At 40.5% G+C, this 19,067-nt stretch overlaps 1 protein-coding gene across 4 annotated transcripts in view; it reads right to left on the reverse strand.

Moving 5' to 3' along the window:
• Positions 1 to 7,513: 7,513 nt before the first annotated feature.
• The window catches only part of GLCCI1 (glucocorticoid induced 1), a 56,489-nt gene continuing 44,935 nt past the window's right edge, over positions 7,514 to 19,067 (reverse strand). For 2 of the 4 annotated variants that reach the window (XM_061996144.1, XM_061996143.1), the window contains exons 6-8: positions 17,099 to 17,309; positions 10,267 to 10,387; positions 7,514 to 9,235 (exon numbers count right to left, since the gene is read on the reverse strand). In XM_061996144.1, the coding sequence (XP_061852128.1) occupies positions 8,887 to 9,235; positions 10,267 to 10,387; positions 17,099 to 17,309 (681 nt within the window). In that variant the 3' untranslated portion in view covers positions 7,514 to 8,886. The remainder of the gene's footprint in view (positions 9,236 to 10,266; positions 10,388 to 17,098; positions 17,310 to 19,067) is intronic. The other 2 variants (XM_061996145.1, XM_061996146.1) reach the window with 1 other exon arrangement.

Here is a 19,067-nt window from a genome sequence, read left to right on the forward strand (position 1 = left end):
GCAGTGTCACTGATCTGGCTGAAAACTTGTCCAAAAAATGTAAGAAAGAAAAAAAGAAGAAGAAAGCCACAATTTCTGAGGCAGCAGAAATCACACAGGCACACAAGCCTGCCCAGCTGGGAGACACCAGCAATGACAGCAGATGGCAGCACTACAAGAGCCTTTATAGTCACCTCTGGCACCAAACCACACCCAAACATACCTCCACGATGTACAGAGCCAACACTGCCCTACCCGTAGGGAAATAACTACACAAAGCCTTAACTGAACAAAAGCTTCCTCTTATCAACACTTAACACCCCGCCCCCACTCCTACCCGCCCCCCGCCCCCAGCACTTTGCAGCTTTCGCTTTCATTTTTAAAGGAAGTGATGTGGGTCTCCTTAGAGGCAGGAGGGCTCTTGGCTTCATCACCAGCCTTTGCTACCTTCATCGGTTATTATTCCTATGCTTCAAAGGCTGGAGAGACCTCAGAGAGCACAGATCCATCTCACTGCTCACAGTTTAAGCCATGGGAATGTTGCCAAAACAAAGTATAAAGGAAAATAAGCTTAAAAAGCAAACTGAGGCACTCAGAAAGAAATGCTGCCCTGGCTCAGCCCCGAGGCTCCTCCTCTTGTCCCCACCCATTTAACAGCCCATCCTCTTAGCAAACAGTTAATGCCATCGGAAAACACTGAAAATCGGTAATGGGTCAATTTTTCTACTTGAGATTTGCAGGAGCAAACTGAACTGTCTGTCCTGAGGTGGTTTTTAATGTACAGTACAGTTTTCCTGTAAGTGGCTTGGGTCCCCTCTCTGTTCCACATAAACACGGGAAGTATCTAATGGAGGGCTTAATTGAGGTTGAGATACATAATGGTGGTATCTTTGACGGTTGTTATCCAAGTAAAACCAAAAAAAAAAGAAAGAAAGGTGTTCTAAGATGCTTTTATGGTGCCAAAATAAGCCCTTCTGCTGTGTAGCATTACCAAACCAAACCAAGTTCCTTTCTGCAGGGAGGACTGCTAAAGGGAAGCAAGTGCCTTTCCACAGGGAACACCAGTTGCAGCACCAGGGCATAGTAAAACAATGATTAAAAAAAATACAAAAAACCCCAAGACATACACAAAAAAACAAGCAAAAACCCCCCAAAACAAAACTGGCCCACAACAACATCAAGCACCTTGAGGCCAGCCTTTCCATGACTTGTGAGCTTATGATGGTTCCTGTCCCGTTTTTAAAGCTGGAGTCTGAAGCCACACCATGATGCAGCCTGCCTTGAGGGCTGTGGGAGACCAGGACAGGTAGGCATCCTCAGTACTGATCAGGCTGGGAAACTGAGACTCCTACAATGGTGAAGGCTAAGGCATGGTGACTGGCTGGAAGCAGGATGGTGCCTGCTTCACCTGCAGATCTGCATCTACAGCACAGGGCGAGAGCCTGGGGAGCCCTGCACCTGCCATGCCTGGGCCATGCAGCAGTACTGGGAGCCAGCCCACAGCAGTGGGCAACTCCTTGCTGACAACCCGTCCTGTCACCTAAGGACATTTGCAGCTTGTCTGGGACTTGGACCCAGGACATTACGGAGAGACTGCTGAGGCCTGTCCAGTCATGAGGTTCTTTGGCAAACAAAGGGAGCAGGGTGACATGGTCAAAACAGGCCTTGGAGATGACTAAAAGGGCCCACACAGAATCACAGAGTGGTGGGGGCTGGAAGAGACCTCTAGAGATCAGCCAGTCCAACCCGCTTCACCTCAATCAGGCCACACAAGAACGTGTCCAGGTGGGTTTTGAAGACCCCCAGAGAAGGAGACCCCACACCCTCCCTGGGCAGCCTGTGCCAGGGCTCCCTCATAGGAAATACATTTCTCCTTGCGTTTAACTGGAACTTTTTGTGTTCCAGTGTGCACCCATTACCCCTTGTCTTGTCACTGGGCACTACAGAAAAACGACTCGCCTCATCCTCTGGATACCCACCCTTCCAGCATTGGTAAGATCTTATCCCGGGTAAGTCCAAATAATCAACAGTACCGTGGGGAGCTCTGCCAGCACCTCTGGGAGAGCAGGAGGACTCTCAGAAGAGGCTGTATGCTCATACACGCAGCCTGGCAGCAAACAAGAGGAATAGGAGGCCTGCATGCAGTGGCAGGGCTACCCTCTCACTGGGATCAGAGCTGTAGTGGGACAGCTTACACAACTGGATATGGGCTTGTTAGGTAGGACCAGACAAGATGGCGAGGAGAGGAAGCTGCCATTTATGAGAAGTCATGGATGCCTTGGGATAAGTGGTAATCTAGCTGAGAGCTTCTGAGTCAGGATTAGAGGGAGATCAACATGGACAACAAAGTGGAAAGTGTCTGCTCCAAGACACCCTGATCACAAAGGAAAAGATGAGGCCTTTTTCAGGTAACTTGAAGAAGCCTCACATTCACAGGCCTGAGATCTACTAGATGGACAGCAGAGACAAGCAATCCGGGAGGTTTCTGTAGCACCCTTGCTAGTGAGGGAGGATGCTCAGCTAGATCTCACAGCTACAGAGAACAACTGGTCAGGAAAATGAAGGCTGCAGGCAGCCTTGGCCAAAGTTACCATAAGGTGGTAAAGTTTAGGATCCTGAGAGGAAGGGGGGAAAAGCAAAATCACAACTAAAGACTTTAGAAGAGCAGGCATTGGCCCCTTCAGGGACCTGCTTGGAAGAATCCCATGGGATACAGCCCTGGAAAGGAGTTCAGGAGACCTGGTTAATTTCCAAGGATCACATGCTCCAAGCTCAATCTTCCCTCTCTACTCAGCGCTGTAGAAGGCTCAGGGAAGAATCCTACCATGTGGATCAATGTCTGAAATGGGAGGAGCGGGACTGGTGTCAAAAAAGGTGAAGCCAGACTTTTCACAGTGGTGCCCCAGAGATAGTGGGCTGCACAAACTAAAATACAGGAAATTCTATTTAATTGTACCAAATCACTTTTTTACTGTGACTGTCATCAAACACTGCAAGAGGTTGCTGAGTGAGATCATAAGAGTCTCTCTTCCTGGAGACACTCCATACTCAACTGGACAATGCCTGAGCAACCTCCTCAGCTGATTTTTATGACAATTACAACATTTTCCATCAAAAGAGTTCTATCCAAAAATTTATTTTCCACATCCAGGATATTCTTACAACTTTATTCAACAGTCCCTAATCCTGAAGGCACAAAAGTCTTTAGGCATTTAGTTTCCCTCAATACATTTCCACAGGCACAACAGGTCAGCTACAGAAGTACCACAGGCCCCAGGTCACTGGGATGCCCCATGCCAAATTGCTCACAGAATTTCACAGGATTCTCAAGTTTTGGGTGTTCTTTGCCCGAGTGTCTAGTCTGATGTCAAGTCTAGCAGGTACATTTTCTCACTGGGTACAAAACCAAATCAAGCTATGGTTCTGCATTCAAGAGCCTTCCAGTGAGGATGCCAAAGAGAGATGGATTGCAATCTACAGATGGCCTGATTGGAAGAACAAATGATACATACCCAGACCTATGCTCCTTTGAGTATTGAGGCATTCACTGCTTTCCCAACCAAAAGATCATACAGTATGTACAACATGCACATACAAGATTACTTTCCAAATCAGGTACAGGTAGGGCCTAGGCTACCTTTGCTTTCCTATTGCATAGAAGGTAAAAGACCTCCTACCACTACCTTACCCCCAGCCCATGTCAGGAGTTCCCATTCAGAAGAGAGTCAAAATAGAAAGTCCTCCCTAGAGGGAAGCAGATTTCTTAGATTCTGAACTCAGAAAGTATCTAAACTGTCTCCTTGGCATTCTCCACTATAACAGACAACCCATTGAACCCAACTTCATTTCATGAACAAGAGACCCTGAATGACGTGGCAATCCTTAGTACATTTGCATATTCCCCATATTTTTTTCAGCTGAAAAACTGAAACACGAAATGTTTATCCAAGACTTTTCGGGAAGAAATTAAAACCCCCACCTCTTTAAAGTCAACTGAAATGTAAAAAAGCCCCAAGTAATCACAAGTGAGTAAGGCTTGTAAAAACATTTTTGAGTACATCCTTTGTAAAATGATCTCACTTCAAACATAGCAGTACTTGATTAAAAAATCCACTTAGCAAGTTGTCCCAGCACCTAATAAGCCTTTATGCTAAGTAAATCTGTATTTCTAGTGTGAATTTATCTAGCTTCATTTTCTTGCTTGCTACAGTTTAATATTACATGTCTGTTAAATTTAAGTAGCTTGTGACTATTTCCTATGTAGGTATTTACTAACTGGAATTAAGTCACCCCTCAACTATGGAGTTCAACACATTGTACTCCTACAAAAGCGTGCTGTGTGTTTTTTCCAGTACATCACTCATTCCTATAGCTCGGCCCAGAGTCTTCTCCAGCCTCTCAAGGTCTCTCTGGAACTGGACAGTTTTCAAGGACTAATGCAGGCAGGGACAAGATACGCATATTTTAACTGTGTGACAATCTCTGATCAAACAACTTCCTTTAGCCAAGCACCAGCTATGAATGACTCTACGTGTACCTGCCAGTAATGGGTGTTCACTTGTTTTTTTCCTTGCATTTAAGGTTGTGGAAATACATTGCCAAAATTATGGTTATTTCCTCTCAACTGTGCAGCTGGACATTTCTGTTTGTATGGCTATTTTGCATAATGACACAAGCTTGTTTACAAGAGTAATTGATTTCTACTTCTACTAGTCATCTGTCATCTTGGGTTTTACCTGAATTCAGAAATGAGGTATGAATCCATTACCATGGAGTAAGGCCAGGAGCTAGTTTGCTAAACCCCAGTGGTCTTTGTTAGCAACTGTGATGTCAGCCAACATCTGCCATTCATTCAGTTCCTTCTGTTTATTTTGTATTACCCCAGGCTTACATTTAAATACCATGAAGATACTGAGGCTCTACCTTTGGGCCAATATCTGGCCCTTCCCAAGAGCTGATTTCTCATGAAACCATAAATCATTTCCCTGACAGCACCCTGCTTCCTAAAACAAGCAGGTCACTATCTGCTGCCCTCCACTCCAGCACATGTAAGCCAAGGGCTCCTCCTGCACAGTCCTCCAGTCCCTGAAGAGTCCATTCCTAGAAATATGAATTGCTGGCAAATCTAACATTTGAGTTCAGGAAGATCTTTTTGTCACAATGCAGGGGCACAAGGCAAAATTGTTTCATTAGCTCTCTCAGCAACATTTTGGGGTGTTTATCTTGGCTTTGAGGAAAACACAGGCAGTGAATTACACAAAACACACAACTTCAAAGTGTGGCTTATGTGCAAGCAGCATGTTACCACAACCACAGCTAGCCAGGCGAGGTCAAGGTTCGCAGGGATGGTGACAAAGTTACCTGTGATACAAGCTGCACCATGTCTTTTCAGGGCAAGCTATGTGCTTATGTCAAAGTAATTCTTGAGAAAAGAATGCCTTCCCAAACAAGGACAACCCAAAACTGCTGCAGGCAAATCCACTTAGAAAACAAGGCCGTCACGAGCTTTTCCTAGCGAGCCCTACAAGCCGATGATGAAACGGCTAAAACCAAGGTGTTTCTGAATGAAGTACAACAAGCATTTTTGCAGTGGGGTGGGATACTGCAGCCTTGGAGGCTCTAGACTTTCACCAAATCCAGTTAAGGTGTTTAACATAGCTACACCGAAACTTTGCAATCTCTGGGATGCAGAAAACTTACATTTCCACTTGATGATATGCACTGAACCATTCTTGATGGTTATTACCACAGTTCACTTCAGTACACGCTCACTTTGGAGGATTTACATGTATTTAAATATTCTTCTTCTTTCTCCCTCTCTCCCCCTCACTCCCCCATCTGGAAAGAATTATTCTGCAAGTCAAATGATAATGATTTGACTCACACAAAACAACATGAAACCAAGGCTGTCAGTAGATTTATACCACATCCTTTAGGGGTTTAGTTTAGTTTCACACAGTGAAACATCTAATGGCTTTCATGATTTTCAACAGATAACTTGAAATTAGCCATACCACAAACACAGCAGCAGATACATAGTTTCCATACTACTTAACTGCCTTTTTTTCTATGCTCTAAACCTCATTAAATGCAGAAATAAAATACGCTATTTTTAAGCATAAATATTTGGCTATTTTTAGATTTTTTTCCCCTTCCTAGAACAGTGTTACACAAAAATCAATAGATAAGAGATTATCTTGTTCTAGAAGAGACAGCACGCTAGTCATAATAATGTCTGATATTACTCTAGATGTAAATTTGGAACAATATTAACTTTTAATCTCATTCTATGGTGTTTCATATGCAGTTTCCAAAACAAATAAATGAACCACTGCTTTTGTATGTCATCCTCACCACTTTTGGTTTTTCAACTATATTTTTTATTTAAATAAGACACAGGAACTTCTATACCGAAAAAAATACAAAACAAAAGCCACACATTTCCTTGTGTAAAGCAATATTGTGTGATAACTTGAATACTGTCCAGCACAGTGGCTAGAAATAACAGTACAACTATGTACAAAACTTTAAACAATATTTGACAATTTTCTACAGCTGGATGTAGAATACAATTGAGATAAACAACTGCTGGGAAATTTACATGGCAAAGCATTAGCTTTAACACATTTGGTTTGAAACCTTCAAATCTAAGAACAAATGTGCAATTGAATTAATATTTAGTTTCTCGTGGAAAAAAGTAAAAAGAACACGTAATGGCATTGCAAATATTGTACAGAGTTCATCACTGATCTAAAAATCATTCAACATATCCCCTGGTAACCTAACACCAATAACTGAGACTACAATTTCTTATCTGGACATAACCAGAGCATAAAAAGGTCATCTTACTGCCATGTTAATTTAGAAAGAAAAATATTAGAAGGAATCAATACTTACATCACAAGTATTTTCTCCCCTTTACCTTCAGTCTACAAAATATATAGTGTTTTCAACCTAGGCCTGAGATTAGTAGGGGTAAAGATGGCTGTTATGTTTCAAAGTTTTTCACATGGAAATGGTTGAAAGGCAGATCCCTCTCTCTCTCCTCCTATAATTTTCTGCAAGGGGAGCCAAAAACCTGACTAATAGGCCACAAATTTCACCTTGTAAGATAGCATTAACTAAAAATCAGTAATAAAAAGGAAACTATGCTTTACTTCCAAAGAACTCAAAAAACATGTGCTTTAGTTACTGGTGCTCACTCTCACCCCCATCCAATCTCACCTTCGAAAGAGGAAAAAACCCATAGTGGAGCAAGTTTAAATGCTCAGTAGCTGCAGGCTACTCATCTCGTCAATTCCTGGAAAAGGTGAACCTTATTCTCCTAGGAGCTGACAGCCTAGATGTAGTTCCACTGAGCTGAAAGCAATGGAGCAAGAACATCAAGTTTATTTTGCCTTTGGGGTCCTCTTTGTATCACAGGAAATTATCTCTGAAAGCAACACTCCTCTTGCTCCAGCACAACAGAAGAGCACCACTAACTCCTTCTTGCTGTGTTCTATTTTGAGAAAGTGCCCAGCCTGCAAAACCAGGATTATTTTACAAGTTTGGTTTTTTTATTCATACTTCAGGAGGGGGGAAAACACACTTTTACAGATACAACTTAAGTAACTAAGTTATGGGAGAAGCTTTGATTAAGTAACATGAACTCAAAACTATTGTTTTTCCCACCCCTCTTAGAACACTCACTTGCTACTTTTGGACTTTAATCCAAACGCAATTACTCACTACATAAATAAAATGCTGCTCATCTAACACTGCTCGACAAAATCTGAAAATCTCTTTCCAACCAGCAAATGAATGAACATTTCCAAAAGAGAAACTAAACATTAATTTGACTTTTAGACGGTAACAGTAGCATTTCACATCCTTAACTGCCAACAAAAGCATGAGAGGAAATCCCCATCATCCCCTGTGAAACCTGAAAGAATTTCTGTCCTTGAACAAAAACATTCTTGTCTTTCAAAATCCTCTCACACACAATGTGGAATGTTTCTCATGTACAGCCTAGTACTGAACACTTTATTTGTAACAGTTGAACAGTCATTAACTGAGCAACACCTGAAATCTTTAAATGCCACATATTTACAGATACTGAAATGACAGTAAATGCAACAGTTGTCTTAATTGTAAGCACATGACAAAGTGATATACATCACAGATTTGCTGGTTCTCCTCATGTTCACCCATGCCCAGGGTCGTGGTTCACCTGGATCTGAATGCACTTATTCCAAGAAAGTGGAATGTAATGAGGAAGTATTAATGCATAAAACAAGGAAAGGCAAAAGAGTGATGTTCCCTCTTTAGCTTTGTAGCTGTAAAATATTTACTATCCCAATATGACATACATTCCAAGTTACCTGAGTTTACACTTCGAGAGAAGTACCTGAAGCTCGGCCATAGGGTGGGCACTGTGCAACTGCTGTGGCCTTCTTTTTTTTTTTTCTTTTTTTTTTTGCATTGTGTGTATTACAGAAGTTAGAAACATAAACACCTGGATCAATTGTAAACATAATCCTGAAGTACAGTATTTTCCATAGGACACAACACAGCAAGACATTTTCTATTCAGACAGGCAACTTTTTTTTTATATATATATAGAGCTTATTTATACTGTAGAATTTGAAACAGAACACAGGACACAGTACTACTCTGGTCAAACATACTATGAAATGCATAGTCTCCACTTAAAATGCTTAATGATATATGCATTCTGCAGGCGTTACTGCTTTCTCACAAAAAATGCTGAATATGAATTCTGTCCCTGCCAAGAACAGCCTTGAGAGATTTTTCTGGATGCTACTAATTATTCTGTGTTGTTCTGAAAGGTTGCCACCTCATGCAGATGTATCTGAACTATCATCTCCTCAATCCTTGTTTCAGGGCAGAGGCCTGCTCCACCTTGGACTAGATTAACATGTAGCTCTGAGGAGAGGAGTGGTCTTCAGCCTGAATTTCTTGCAAAAGCGGCTGCTGCTGTTGGGACGGTTGCTGTACCGGGACCTCTGTAGAGTCCATTGTGCTGGTGTCATCTGACAGAGATGAGAAAGAGACCCGAGACGAAAGCTGCTCAACAGTCAGGGTGCTCAAAGCTGTGCTTTGACCAGAGTTTGGAGAGTTCTTCAGCATCAGGTCTGAAGCGGGAAGGAGAGGGCCCAGGAGTTTTACAGGACAGAAAGCTGATCCGGTCGGGATGAAATTAACCTTGTTTTTGTCAGGACATGAAAAGAGAGGGGCTGAGACAGGCTGACGAGACCTACAACAAGGGAAAAAAAGGATTATATTCCTGGTCGACCGAGATCATTTATACGTCATGAACTTTGTGGTTCTACATGTTGCTAAAATGTGAATGACAAGGAATGGGATTAATTGGACAGAGGGGCAAACATCTTCCATATTGGTAGTCAGCTAACTGATCCACAGCATTAAAAACAGTACCATCACCAAAAAATGACTCAATAATTACTGGATAAACATGCAACTTGTGGCAAGAAAAATCTGCAGTACATATGCACACACACAAAAGATGCCACGGTAATTTAAAATGGCACAAATTCTTCTGTAATAATCCCTTTGAGAATCTCCACGAAATTAGACCTCTCCTTTCCCATATTCTGTAATTTTTGTCTGGAGGCTTCCTCCACAACCCAACTTTGCTCCTTCACCATCCAGCAGGCAATGGATGCTGTTAGATCAAGAAACATCCCCTCAATGCTTTCCTCCACGGAGCTAAGCCTGCAACCTTGACAGCATGTGCTCAAATACTGCTGGGACTAGGGAAAAAGACACAATGTTCAAGAGTTTAATTTCAGATTTCTTGCTCAGCAAAAATATTGAGCAGGGTCCATGCTGTAAGAATACTACAGTCTACAAACACTTCAGAGGTTTCATTCCATTTTGTATGTTTTATACACATCCAAAATAACCTATGCTCAAAAGGAATTATGAAAATGAGAGTTTTTGTTTTAAGCCACAAACATTTAGAAAGTTAATAAAAATATATGGAAAGAGGTTTATAAATGCTTAGGAAATTAAATGTACCTTATCTTTTCTGCTTGGATTTTTGTTGCCTTTTATAAATGCACAAAAAGAGTTCAAGCATAAAAGACTCCATTTCCTCTTCAAACCAACATGAACACTTCAACTTCTCTTCTGTGCAAACTCTAAGAATAGTTTGCTCCTGAAAAACTCATCAGCTGGAATAGTTTATTCATCTGCAGTTGAATAGGCTCAGTAAACAGGTTTACTGCTTTGCAGATACCAGCTGATATAAAAGGCATTACTTACGACATTTCCTCAAAGACCTTCACTCGCTCACATCCCTCTGGGGGCTCTCGTTTGAACATGTAGCTGTTGTTTGGTTTGGGAGATGAGGCATACTTGGGCAACGGTGAGCTACTCCCACTGTCTGAAAATTTAAAGCAGTTATATTACTAGAGATTGAGAGTGCTGTTTAATTAAATGCGATTTCCAAACAAGATGCCTTTTTTTCACAGTTCAGCCACTATGCCGGTTTGCTTCTACCACCACGCTTCCTTTAGCACAGGCTATTTCTAACATCCTGGTATGGCACATTTTTTTTTTCTGAATAAAAGCTTCAGCGCAGCAGTAACCTATCATATAACAACACATAGCAGGAGGACATTTTTTATCCAGAACACTGCAATAGGAACAAAGCAGAGCTGTGATCCTGGAAACAAATACGTTCTTCATTATGTATTTAAAAAACCCCCATAAATGAACAAGGTAATATGCATAATACATGCAGAAGAATTATGAGTGGTAATGATAATACACCTCCTCCCTGTATAAACATGGTTATCGAAAATGTGTGTATACAGCATGTATCTTATTTTTAAACACAATTCTTCACTGGAACATTGACCTCAGTCTCATAAATAGTTCTGAAGTTGCAAAGAAACAAAGCATGTTTGTAACACAGATACTGATACCTCATCATTACAACGTCCTGCTTCACTTGTTTCACAACTGTTTTAGCATCCAAAATAAAACTACTGCAATTAAATTCTAACATTACTACTAACAATACAATGTAGGTATTCTTCGTAACTCTAGCTGTCTGTGTGTATTTTACTGGCCACACTTAAGTCTAAAGGTGTGAACACCTAGGAGACAAGGCACTAGGCAGATTTCTGTGTACTTCTTGAAAAATTTAACAGAGAAGGCTCAACTCTGGTAATGACAAAAGCACAAAACTTTGAAAAATTCAGACTATGAAAGGAATCACCTTAAACACTCATCTTGACAACATGATATTGAGTGCGTAAAGGAAATAAAGTTGGTACAAAAATAATTACTCACAGAAAATTAAGCTTTCTGCAGCAGCTTCTAGCTTTTCAAAAAGCAACACCTATCTCGGGGCAGTATTAGTGGTTCCCTATTCTTCCTGCTTACAATTAAAAAAAAAATGAAGTGGTAAGGTTAAAAAGGATGATCCGACTTACAAACACACCTTATTTGGAGAGAAAGAACAGATCTTTCTTTAGCTCCTTTCCACCAGTGTGAGGTACCTTATCATTTCTAACTCAGATACCTTTTGTTTATTCTGCTGTTGATGCTGTTTTTCAGCAAAAGTGAAAAACCCACCAAACCTCAAAGCACTGTGATCTAGATTCACTGAAGCATATAAGATTCTCTTTAACAGTTTGTAAACACTAACTACATAAACTTTTGTATAACTATGCCTTGAATACAAAGGCTAATCATCAGAGATTTTGAAACGTCTGCTTCCTCTTATGACGAGACACAAATCAACTCAAATGTCGTACTTCCCTTTGGAGATTTCCTATGAAAGACAAAAAAACCACCCACCAGTTGAAGCGAATCTCAGTAGTGTATCGATTATATAGCTCCCTTCTGCTGTAGAGTGAGCACATAACTTCTGTTTACAGATTTTAGGTGTTACCTCTACGAAGGCAGAAAAAGCTTAGAGACAATACAGACATTTGCCAAGCTAACAGCATGATGGTCCTTGTTGGCATCTTTCCACTGCTGGCCCACATAGCTCATTCCAAGCACAGAAATCATTAACAGAAGCCAGACAGTTCGTTTCCTCCTTTTAATATTTGAAATTGAAGATTCAAATTTCTATTTAAAAAATCTGAGACATAAAAAGTGCTAGTGTTCATTCCACCAAATAGTGGAAAACTGTGAAAGTACATCCAAGGAAAGAATTAAACTGAATTCAAAGTCAATTCCTGGAAGACTGAGAGTCTTGTCCAGCCAGTTCAGTTTTCAATGGAGTTTTCAGTTTACTTAGCCCTGTCTGGCTGAGACTTTCTATATAAGACAGCTGTTAAAGAAGTAAAAATAAAAATTACAATGTACAATGGAACCATTCTGTTTCTCTCTTTATCCTCCCTGCTTCTAAAGCTTCCCAAGTTGTCACTTTTTTTCATTTTGACCAAAGACACAAAACACTGATTAGAAAAGTACGTGGTTATCCAGAGACTCAACGGGTACAAGTTTGGTGTTGATTCTACACATACAGCAGCAGTGCAGGAACAGAAGGGCACTGGGAAAATAGGTCATGGGTTGAAGTGAAAAGAGGTGCAATTTACAGCTTAGGCGAGGATCCACTGGCACATCCTGTAAACTCTTAAGTGCTAAACTATGTCATTATTAATCCCCAATGACAGAGGAAACGTGTATTCTCAACCTGCACCATTTCCACCCATTTTTTACTGTCTCAGATACTGCCATGTGTGAGCCTTTATGTCAGAGGACACGTCTGCATCTCCCAGGCTTCTACCAGCAGGGTGAGCTCCCCTGGCGCCCTTCGGCCAACTATCACATTTCATTACAATGACAAAGATTGAAGATTAACAGATGTAACCTCTAAAGTGAGTTTTGTTCCCATAACCACCCAGCAGATAAAACAGAGCCTCACCACACAGAATTTCTAAACATAAATTTTAAAAACGGATATATCCTGTTATCAAGAAATTGTTTAAGATTCTTATTAGAACACAAAATGTACCATTTTAAACAGAAGACTCGATACCTAAAACTTTAGCTTGCATATATTAAAGCAACAAAGAAGGCAAACTCAAAAAGAACCTGTAAAACAATTTTTTGAGTGACAAAACTTAAAGGGAAGAAGACTGAGCTTTGGGATTTGTTTTGATAGTTTCAAAAATGCCTTTGCTTCTTAAGACTACATAACACTTCCTATACAATTTTAATTTTTAAAACTATGAATCAGATGCCCAGAAGTTAAAAAGTTCCTTCAGTTCATCTTCATGAACATGTTGCTCGTAACAGCCTGCTTAGCAACAGTCGGAATTGTCATGGTTTAGCAAGGAGCAACTTTTGCTTGGTAACAGGGGGAAGGGGGTGCAGTCCAGACCTGGTAAAGAGTTCTTGGACTTCCCCCTGGCTCTTGGGTTCAAAACCACTTCCAGCCCAGCTGTGCCAATCTGGCGCCTCTGCCATCACTACTTAAGGACAGGAATTTGAAATGCTTGGGAGAAGGTGTAGGAGCGGTACAAGATGGAGGTGACCATATGGACCCCACAGTCAGAGGAGGAAGGAAGGAGGAGCACCGGACCAGAGACCCCTCTGCAACTCATGGCGAGAACGCAGCTGTGCCCCTGCAACCCATGGAGGACCATGGCAGGACTCCACCAGCAGCTCCGGGTGAGTGTGCCCAGATGGGCGAGAGACTGTGTGAGGAGGCGGCCATAGCGCAGGCCGTGCTGGAGAGCCTGTGGGCCGCAGAGCAGACCCATATGAGAGGCAGAAAGGAGCTGCAGCCTTTGGGATGAACAGACATTGGAACTGCCCATGCAGGGCTGCCGTGTGTGTGAGGTACCCCACAGAGATGCAGGGAGGACTAGTGCGAAGCCTGTCTGCCCCGAGGAGAGACAAATGGCAGAAGCTATCAGGAATAGACTGGCTGAAACCCCCACTCCCTGCCCCACTGGGAGGAGAAAAAAACCACCCAGATAAGGTCTCTGAGCCCGGGAAGAGGGGAGGGGTGAGGAGAAGGTGGTCTCAAAGGGCTGGTTGTACTCTTCATCATTGTACCACTCTGTGTTGTTTTGTGTTGGTTATGTTTTGGGGTTTTATGGTTATGTTTTAGTTGGTGGTGGACTAAATTATTTTCTGTTTTCTTCCCCAAGCCCAGTGGCCTGGTCTGTTTCGTCCTGGACTTTGAGGGGCAATTAAGCTCTCCCTGCCCTTTGGCCATTCTCAGGTCTTTGGTACTTGAGGCTAATCGTGGTCTTTTAGCCCTTGATAGGCCTAAACTGCTACAGGAATATACAAAGCCACACAAAATTGTCTAAACCAAAATCCCTGAAAAACAGGCTACACGATCTTTTTTGTATCAAAAACTCCAAATTTCATCTGCTTATATCTCAGTATGTCTTAACGGCTATGACAGATGTAAGGTTCCAAGTATGTTATGGAGCACCCTGAATTCCAGCCTCACAGACCAGGGCATCTTCAAACAGATCTAGTGAAACTGGGAGTTTTAATGCAGCAGGGCAGCCACTGACTTGCAGCAATAGCCTGATTTTTGAAAACAAAATCATAAAGCCATTAAAAAACCTTCTCTCTCACCCTTACCTATCTGCTCCAACCAATACCATTTTGTATTGCTGCTCCATTCAGGGCAGTATTGTGGGCCTTTTCTAATATTTAGCTTTCACTTTCTTTTGAAAAATTCAATAGATTTAGCAGCTTCTTGCAGAAACCTAAACCAAACAGCTGATACAGTCCAAAGAGCAGCTGTGAGGGCCTCAGGCCAAAGCACAGCTTTGCACAAGAAATAAAAGATGCTTTAGAAATGTAAAGCAGTGCTGTGTCTGTACAGAGTGCTGGCTCCTCTCACGGCTTGGTCTCTCAGTCAAACTACTAACCTTCCTCTCCCTATTCAGCAACACACTCAGAAGCATTCATAAAGCTGTTAATTATATGTTTTAATGGTAAAGCCAAGTTATTCCCGTAGAGAGGAAAATAAAACCTCAACTTTAGGAAAGCAACAGAAAAAATATCTTGGTTTAAAATGTCTACATTCAGCTACACAATGCACTTTTCAAAACTCAAGGGGCCTCACAGCAAACTCAGGACAGTTTTATTCTAGCATCACAAAAACCTTTAAAATGAAGGTGCAAAAAACTTCACTAGTTTTGTTTTATAAAGTGGTTAACACCCACAACAGATGTTAACTGTCTCTCACAACTTGCTATTCCCTTATAATTTCTACCTATAGTCTTCATTTATGTCTAATGTTAGCTATTTTTGAAGATAACATCCTTACTCAGAACAACTGGCCTATGGGATCTTAACAATCTAAGAGTAAAAGGTGCCTTTCTGACTATACTTTTACAACTTCTGAACAAATTCTCTTGGAAAAACACAACATATTTTTCTAGTTTCTATCTTGTTCCTGAAGAATGAAGATGTGACAAGCAGTTCAAACTTCTACCTTTCATAAGCACAGTATTAAGCACCTACTTCAACTAATTTAAAAATGCAACTATATTAACTTTACAAAGCTGTCTAGCACTGTCACCTATATGCTACTACTAAAGCAGATTTTTATATAAATCTAGCTCTAAAGCTAGTTTTAAAACCAAAATCCACAAGTAAGTCTTGCTCATTGTGAAGTTCAGCAATAAATTTTACTCCAGTTAGCTGTTCAAAAAAATCCAAGACAGAAGTTAAAAGGCCTTGAAAAGCATTAAGAAGGCTAGATGCATTATTTCCAGCTTTCTCCACTCACTACTGCCAATAAAGTACCACTGAAAATTCCAATTACTGTGATAACTGAGTACCAACTGCAAAAGGAATTACTCTTTTCATTTCCTCCCTTTTTAACTTCTATTTGTTATCAGGATACATATGAACAAATTTACCTGTCAAGACATTTCCTTATGTGCTAATACTTTAGTGGATGTCTCCATAGTGATCCAGTCTTGACAAATGTAAGAGAAGCAGAGTGGGGGAAGCTAATATCTCTGTTATTTTTAAAGCATGGCCAACTATCACATTGAGCTCAAACTTTCACTTTGATATAGTTAACCTATATTTGTTCACACAACCACTTCCAATTCAGGATTTGGGCACGTGGATTTGTTTTCCACTTCTTCCTTTTAAATCCAAGATGGGAAAGCAATACTTTTCAGAAACCAAGAAAAACTAGTGTTTCTCCTGCTGCCTTCCCCAATCCTATTTCCAACTTAAGAATTACTAAACAAAGAATATTTACACAAACAGCTTTACCATACTTACAACTTCAAAATACTGCTGTCTTCAGCTGATTAGTAAATCTATGCTAAACCTTAGAAGCTTTCCTCTGTGACACTTTTAACTCTTAGCTTGCAAGTTTCACCCAAATTCTGCATTTCTCTAAAATAAAGTCCATGTTTCCAGCAAGCCGACCAGAAACTCAAGAATAATTTCATTAGTAAACAGTTGTCCAGAAAATCAGTCTTTTTACACTGGTGTCTAAATTTTCAAACTAGATGTTCTGTCAGGAACTCAATTACTGAAACTGCAGTTAACACCCTCTACAAAATCAAAGGACATTTTACAGACTTTGGAAAAAATGTAGGATATTGACACATAAACACATAACTTATTCAGAAATTTTGGGTTGTTATGCAACATACACAGCCAAGTAATTACTCAGATTATTCAAAGTCATATCTGAGCTCCTCACCAAATAGTTTCAAGTAGAATGTAACAGTTAGAAGCAGAGTACTTTCAAAAGCAGTCCAAAACTACATCACCACTTTGATCAGCAAGAAACTCACCCACGATGAATACAGAAGTCTACCACAAACTTTCTTGAAACCTTTTTTAGACATAAACATGTTACAGTCTGAATTCTTCACATTAGAATCTTCATAAATAGTTAAGACTGTTTGCTGTGCTCCTCTGACGTATTTATGGAAGATGTTTGTGAAGTTTCACAAACAAGAGGGAAAAATATATGTAAACAAACAAAATCAATGTTAAGATAAAACCTCAATCCCTCCACAATCATTGAACAAAACTAAAAACTGATGTAATGAGTAAAATGAAGGTAGTTGTAAAACCAGGACACCACATGCCTCCCATAGGTAAAGGCAGGCCATTCTACTCTCACCTTTATCACGGTCATAGAGTAAATCTTCTGTTGAGCAAGGACTCCCGTCCTGAGATTCAGGAGGGCAAAAGGGAGAAACACATGGTGAATGACTGCTGCAGCTGCTGCTGCGCTCCTGGACAGATGGAGTTTGAGTGTCAATGCTTCGTGTACTACTACTACGATAGTGAGCAGGTAATGGGGCCCTTCGACCATCAGGGATATCCAAAGGCTGCAAGAGAAATAAGCAATTCAGGTTACAGAGAAAAGATCAAATTCCTAAGCAATGTCAGCCTACAGCACTCATAACTGAAGTAATGAGGTAAGGCCTTACAAACAGCAAACGAGCCATTTATGAAAGAAGAATTTTTACACAAGAGAAAATAATACAATGTACAATGGACACAACCTAATCATGCTGAATGCTGGGACAAAGCACAGATGTTCCAAGCCAACTATATCCTCTTAGTGCAAAGTTAACACCAAAACATGCCTCAACACATGCTACTTTTATGGGTTTGTAATTTTTATTATAGTTTAAAAAGAAAAAAAAAATCCAAGCAAACAAACCTTTCCAACAAACAGATTTGTAATTGTACTTAGTAATACAATTTTCAATAAAGGTCACTGTTATTTTGAAAGAAAAACAAGTACCCTAACAGAGATCACATTTGGATGAAAAGCAAATCAGAAAATGTAAAAAACAACAGCATAACATTGCTGTAACAACCAAATGAATTACAATTATAAATGTAACCATCCCCGTTCTGTTAGCAAGTCATAATTCTCTGTAACACCTCTACATTTCATCCCTCCCTTCTATAGGCAGCCTCTGACAAAATGGCAACTAACAAGATGACGCACAGGCTTATACAAGGTTCACAAGCTTTATCTTGAACCAAATCTAGCAAGCACTGCGGCTCCTATCAGCCTAGTTGGCACTGGCCAGTGATCTTGCATCCCATTCTGCAATATATTGTGTAGACACGTTTACAGTAATAGATTGGCACACTCTGTTTGTCCTTCCCAGTGGAAAAATAGTTCTATCATAAAGACAGCACTGCTTTAAACATAAGAAATCAAATGAGAACTACAGTTTCCTTTGAAAGTGAAGGGGAAAAAATTCCTGCAAGATTTAAATATTTTTATCCTCACTTCAGTGAGGATGGTGTTCAGGCTACAGAGAACAGCTTAAACATTCTGGCTACAAAAAATGAATGTCTTTTTCCTTCTTGCTTCAAGACAACATTTTTGTTTTACTGCTTTCCTCTTCCCTATATATTCAAAACCTATAACAGCTTGCTGCAGAGTTTAAAATTCAACACATTTGCTAGCAATGAGGACACAAAATCTATGGTTCGTTATGACATTCTTCCCTTTATAGCAACAATCTAATCCAGTAGACCACCACGTAGTATACAAAGAGGCAGACTTAGAGCAGGAAGATTCTTTTCTTCTTATGAGTTTTCTAGTTAATATCATTTCTCATTTTAATTAAGAGCAAAGAAATACACTATAAAGAGAACATTACAGTTGCTACATCAAATGCTGAGAAGTTTGGACACAGATATGTAGTCTGTTCCAACAGCTCGGTTCACATTGCATATGCATTACAACATGACTACACGTTGCTATTCCCATCACCTCCAACAGGCTGTGACTCATTCAATTCACGGGACAGACCCGAAGCATTATATCATTTGCTACACAGACAGAAGTAGAAAACAAGACTGAAGCTGTAGAAAGAAAATAGTCTAATAATTAACATAACCAAAAAGCTAGTTGCTATGCAGAACAGTGGTTTTATTTCTGTCTCTTGCCATGAAAATTCTCAGAGATGCCAGGAAGCCATCTGAACCAACTTCTCTTGTTTATGGTTACCTTTTCTGGATGCCTAGTCCAGGTAGGACTGATTTGCAAAAGTCTTCTGTAGGAGAAAAGCTTGTAAAATCTCATGCAGTATCCTGAGTTAGCTGAAGAATCACATTAT

The sequence above is a fragment of the Colius striatus genome, chromosome 5, assembly GCF_028858725.1.
Source record: "Colius striatus isolate bColStr4 chromosome 5, bColStr4.1.hap1, whole genome shotgun sequence".
Classification (NCBI taxonomy): domain Eukaryota; kingdom Metazoa; phylum Chordata; class Aves; order Coliiformes; family Coliidae; genus Colius; species Colius striatus.